General features: G+C 48.2%; 1 protein-coding gene across 1 annotated transcript in view; it reads right to left on the bottom strand.

Annotated features, from left to right (window-relative positions):
• Positions 1-6310, bottom strand: part of LOC310876381 (intersectin-2-like) — a gene marked incomplete at both ends in the record, with an annotated part of 76562 nt that overhangs the window by 26805 nt on the left and 43447 nt on the right. The window contains 1 exon segment of the mRNA XM_083789909.1: positions 5964-6176. Coding sequence (XP_083646035.1) covers positions 5964-6176 — 213 coding nt within the window.

The raw sequence follows: 6310 nt of genomic DNA, 5'->3' as shown, positions 1-6310 counted from the left end.
GCCTCCCCAGTGTCCCCTCAGTGCCTTCCCAGTGACTCCTCAATGTCCCCTCAGTGCCTCCCCAGTGTCCCCCTGAGTGCCTCCCCAGTGTCCCCCTGAGTGCCTCCCAGTGTCTCCCTGAGTGCCTCCCCAGTGTCTCCCCAGTGCCTCCCCAGTGCCTCCCTGAGTGCCTCCCCAGTGTCCCCCTGAGTCCCTCCCCAGTGCCTCCCCAGTGTCCCCCTGAGTGCCTCCCGAGTGCCTCCCCAGTGTCTCCCCAGTGCCTCCCCAGTGCCTGCCCAGTGTCCCCCAGTGTCCCCCCAGTGTCTCCAATAGCAATACAAGAGCAATAATACAAATTAATTAATTATTGAATCAAATTAATTAATTCATCAAAATGTTCGACGCAAGAAGGCCCCCCTGCGGCCTGCGCCCAGCACCATGCCAAAGCTTTTTCCTGCAGGAAACACTGCGTGTGGTTGTAATTATATTGTTATCTGTGTTGCGAGGATGAGGGGGTACCTGGAAAAATATCTACCCCAAAAGGGGTACCTGGTCCAAAAAAGTTTGGGAACCCCTGGCTTAACCCATTCTGAACGGGAACCCATTTTGGTGTTAGCATCATGTTATGTTTTAGCTATTGAAAAACAGCAGATCTACAAGCTCATAGCGCGCCAACGAGTGCCGCGCTACGAGCTTGTAGGTCTGCTATTTTTTGAAAAATCGAAGAGCGACTGACATTTTTAGAATCTGATCTCAGGTCAGAATGGGTTCATCAGACCAGTGTGTGTCCAGTGGAAACCTCGTATGAATCTGATCTCAGGTCAGAATGGGTTCATGTACCATTAGTACCTGTATCTGCATGGTGTACTGGTCCATTAGTACCTGTATCTGCATGGTGTACTGGTCCATTAGTACCTGTATCTGCATGGTGTACTGGTCCATTAGTACCTGTATCTGCATGGTGTACTGGTCCATTAGTACTGGTCCATTAGTACCTGTATCTGCGTGGTGTACTGGTCCATTAGTACCTGTATCTGCATGGTGTACTGGTCCATTAGTACCTGTATCTGCATGGTGTACTGGTCCATTAGTACCTGTATCTGCATGGTGTACTGGTCCATTAGTACCTGTATCTGCATGGTGTACTGGTCCATTAGTACCTGTATCTGCGTGGTGTACTGGTCCATTAGTACCTGTATCTGCGTGGTGTACTGGTCCATTAGTACCTGTATCTGCGTGGTGTACTGGTCCATTAGTACCTGTATCTGCGTGGTGTACTGGTCCATTAGTACTGGTCCATTAGTACCTGTATCTGCATGGTGTACTGGTCCATTAGTACCTGTATCTGCATGGTGTACTGGTCCATTAGTACCTGTATCTGCATGGTGTACTGGTCCATTAGTACCTGTATCTGCATGGTGTACTGGTCCATTAGTACCTGTATCTGCGTGGTGTACTGGTCCATTAGTACCTGTATCTGCGTGGTGTACTGGTCCATTAGTACCTGTATCTGCGTGGTGTACTGGTCCATTAGTACCTGTATCTGCATGGTGTACTGGTCCATTAGTACCTGTATCTGCATGGTGTACTGGTCCATTAGTACTGGTCCATTAGTACCTGTATCTGCGTGGTGTACTGGTCCATCAGTACCTGTATCTGCGTGGTGTACTGGTCCATTAGTACTGGTCCATTAGTACCTGTATCTGCATGGTGTACTGGTCCATTAGTACTGGTCCATTAGTACCTGTATCTGCATGGTGTACTGGTCCATTAGTACCTGTATCTGCATGGTGTACTGGTCCATTAGTACCTGTATCTGCGTGGTGTACTGGTCCATTAGTACCTGTATCTGCGTGGTGTACTGGTCCATTAGTACCTGTATCTGCATGGTGTACTGGTCCATTAGTACCTGTATCTGCGTGGTGTACTGGTCCATTAGTACCTGTATCTGCGTGGTGTACTGGTCCATTAGTACCTGTATCTGCATGGTGTACTGGTCCATTAGTACCTGTATCTGCGTGGTGTACTGGTCCATTAGTACCTGTATCTGCGTGGTGTACTGGTCCATTAGTACCTGTATCTGCATGGTGTACTGGTCCATTAGTACCTGTATCTGCGTGGTGTACTGGTCCATTAGTACCTGTATCTGCGTGGTGTACTGGTCCATTAGTACCTGTATCTGCGTGGTGTACTGGTCCATTAGTACCTGTATCTGCGTGGTGTACTGGTCCATGGTCAGTACCTGTATCTGTGTGGTGTACTGGTCCATTAGTACCTGTATCTGCGTGGTGTACTGGTCCATTAGTACCTGTATCTGTGTGGTGTACTGGTCCATTAGTACCTGTATCTGCGTGGTGTACTGGTCCATTAGTACCTGTATCTGCGTGGTGTACTGGTCCATTAGTACCTGTATCTGCGTGGTGTACTGGTCCATTAGTACCTGTATCTGCGTGGTGTACTGGTCCATGGTCAGTACCTGTATCTGCGTGGTGTACTGGTCCATTAGTACTGGTCCATTAGTACCTGTATCTGCATGGTGTACTGGTCCATTAGTACTGGTCCATTAGTACCTGTATCTGCATGGTGTACTGGTCCATTAGTACCTGTATCTGCGTGGTGTACTGGTCCATTAGTACCTGTATCTGCATGGTGTACTGGTCCATTAGTACCTGTATCTGCGTGGTGTACTGGTCCATGGTCAGTACCTGTATCTGCGTGGTGTACTGGTCCATTAGTACTGGTCCATTAGTACCTGTATCTGCATGGTGTACTGGTCCATTAGTACTGGTCCATTAGTACCTGTATCTGCATGGTGTACTGGTCCATTAGTACCTGTATCTGCATGGTGTACTGGTCCATTAGTACTGGTCCATTAGTACCTGTATCTGCATGGTGTACTGGTCCATTAGTACCTGTATCTGCGTGGTGTACTGGTCCATTAGTACCTGTATCTGCATGGTGTACTGGTCCATTAGTACCTGTATCTGCGTGGTGTACTGGTCCATTAGTACCTGTATCTGCGTGGTGTACTGGTCCATTAGTACCTGTATCTGCGTGGTGTACTGGTCCATTAGTACCTGTATCTGCATGGTGTACTGGTCCATTAGTACCTGTATCTGCGTGGTGTACTGGTCCATTAGTACCTGTATCTGCGTGGTGTACTGGTCCATTAGTACCTGTATCTGCGTGGTGTACTGGTCCATTAGTACCTGTATCTGCATGGTGTACTGGTCCATTAGTACCTGTATCTGCATGGTGTACTGGTCCATTAGTACCTGTATCTGCGTGGTGTACTGGTCCATTAGTACCTGTATCTGCATGGTGTACTGGTCCATTAGTACCTGTATCTGCGTGGTGTACTGGTCCATTAGTACCTGTATCTGCGTGGTGTACTGGTCCATTAGTACCTGTATCTGCGTGGTGTACTGGTCCATTAGTACCTGTATCTGCGTGGTGTACTGGTCCATTAGTACCTGTATCTGCGTGGTGTACTGGTCCATGGTCAGTACCTGTATCTGCGTGGTGTACTGGTCCATTAGTACTGGTCCATTAGTACCTGTATCTGCGTGGTGTACTGGTCCATTAGTACCTGTATCTGCATGGTGTACTGGTCCATTAGTACCTGTATCTGCGTGGTGTACTGGTCCATTAGTACCTGTATCTGCGTGGTGTACTGGTCCATTAGTACTGGTCCATTAGTACCTGTATCTGCATGGTGTACTGGTCCATTAGTACCTGTATCTGCATGGTGTACTGGTCCATTAGTACCTGTATCTGCGTGGTGTACTGGTCCATTAGTACCTGTATCTGCATGGTGTACTGGTCCATTAGTACTGGTCCATTAGTACCTGTATCTGCATGGTGTACTGGTCCATTAGTACCTGTATCTGCATGGTGTACTGGTCCATTAGTACCTGTATCTGCGTGGTGTACTGGTCCATTAGTACCTGTATCTGCGTGGTGTACTGGTCCATTAGTACTGGTCCATTAGTACCTGTATCTGCATGGTGTACTGGTCCATTAGTACCTGTATCTGCGTGGTGTACTGGTCCATTAGTACTGGTCCATTAGTACCTGTATCTGCGTGGTGTACTGGTCCATTAGTACCTGTATCTGCGTGGTGTACTGGTCCATTAGTACCTGTATCTGCGTGGTGTACTGGTCCATTAGTACCTGTATCTGCATGGTGTACTGGTCCATTAGTACCTGTATCTGCGTGGTGTACTGGTCCATTAATACCTGTATCTGCGTGGTGTACTGGTCCATTAGTACCTGTATCTGCGTGGTGTACTGGTCCATTAGTACCTGTATCTGCGTGGTGTACTGGTCCATTAGTACCTGTATCTGCGTGGTGTACTGGTCCATTAGTACCTGTATCTGCATGGTGTACTGGTCCATTAGTACTGGTCCATTAGTACCTGTATCTGCATGGTGTACTGGTCCATTAGTACCTGTATCTGCATGGTGTACTGGTCCATTAGTACTGGTCCATTAGTACCTGTATCTGCATGGTGTACTGGTCCATTAGTACCTGTATCTGCATGGTGTACTGGTCCATTAGTACTGGTCCATTAGTACCTGTATCTGCGTGGTGTACTGGTCCATTAGTACCTGTATCTGCGTGGTGTACTGGTCCATTAGTACCTGTATCTGCATGGTGTACTGGTCCATTAGTACCTGTATCTGCGTGGTGTACTGGTCCATTAGTACCTGTATCTGCGTGGTGTACTGGTCCATTAGTACCTGTATCTGCGTGGTGTACTGGTCCATTAGTACTGGTCCATTAGTACCTGTATCTGCATGGTGTACTGGTCCATTAGTACCTGTATCTGCGTGGTGTACTGGTCCATTAGTACCTGTATCTGCGTGGTGTACTGGTCCATTAGTACCTGTATCTGCGTGGTGTACTGGTCCATTAGTACTGGTCCATTAGTACCTGTATCTGCGTGGTGTACTGGTCCATTAGTACTGGTCCATTAGTACCTGTATCTGCATGGTGTACTGGTCCATTAGTACTGGTCCATTAGTACCTGTATCTGCATGGTGTACTGGTCCATTAGTACCTGTATCTGCGTGGTGTACTGGTCCATTAGTACCTGTATCTGCGTGGTGTACTGGTCCATTAGTACCTGTATCTGCGTGGTGTACTGGTCCATTAGTACCTGTATCTGCGTGGTGTACTGGTCCATTAGTACCTGTATCTGCATGGTGTACTGGTCCATTAGTACCTGTATCTGCGTGGTGTACTGGTCCATGGTCAGTACCTGTATCTGCGTGGTGTACTGGTCCATTAGTACCTGTATCTGCATGGTGTACTGGTCCATTAGTACCTGTATCTGCATGGTGTACTGGTCCATGGTCAGTACCTGTATCTGCGTGGTGTACTGGTCCATTAGTACCTGTATCTGCATGGTGTACTGGTCCATTAGTACCTGTATCTGCGTGGTGTACTGGTCCATGGTCAGTACCTGTATCTGCGTGGTGTACTGGTCCATGGTCAGTACCTGTATCTGCGTGGTGTACTGGTCCATTAGTACCTGTATCTGCATGGTGTACTGGTCCATTAGTACCTGTATCTGCGTGGTGTACTGGTCCATGGTCAGTACCTGTATCTGCATGGTGTACTGGTCCATTAGTACCTGTATCTGCGTGGTGTACTGGTCCATGGTCAGTACCTGTATCTGCGTGGTGTACTGGTCCATGGTCAGTACCTGTATCTGCGTGGTGTACTGGTCCATTAGTACCTGTATCTGCGTGGTGTACTGGTCCATTAGTACCTGTATCTGCGTGGTGTACTGGTCCATTAGTACCTGTATCTGCGTGGTGTACTGGTCCATCAGTACCTGTATCTGCGTGGTGTACTGGTCCATGGTCAGTACCTGTATCTGCGTGGTGTACTGGTCCATGGTCAGTACCTGTATCTGCGTGGTGTACTGGTCCATGGTCAGTACCTGTATCTGCGTGGTGTACTGGTCCATTAGTACCTGTATCTGTGTGGTGTACTGGTCCATGGTCAGTACCTGTATCTGTGTGGTGTACTGGTCCATGGTCAGTACCTGTATCTGTGTGGTGTACTGGTCCATGGTCAGTACCTGTATCTGCGTGGTGTACTGGTCCATGGTCAGTACCTGTATCTGCATGGTGTACTGGTCCATGGTCAGTACCTGTATCTGCGTGGTGTACTGGTCCATTAGTACCTGTATCTGCGTGGTGTACTGGTCCATTAGTACCTGTATCTGCGTGGTGTACTGGTCCATTAGTACCTGTATCTGCGTGGTGTACTGGTCCATTAGTACTGGTCCATTAGTACTGGTCCATGGTCAGTACCTGT

Source organism: Protomyctophum parallelum (genome assembly GCF_964188405.1).
Source record: "Protomyctophum parallelum genome assembly, chromosome: 19".
Lineage (NCBI taxonomy): Eukaryota > Metazoa > Chordata > Actinopteri > Myctophiformes > Myctophidae > Protomyctophum > Protomyctophum parallelum.
This window is presented reverse-complemented; position numbering and strand designations above follow the sequence as displayed.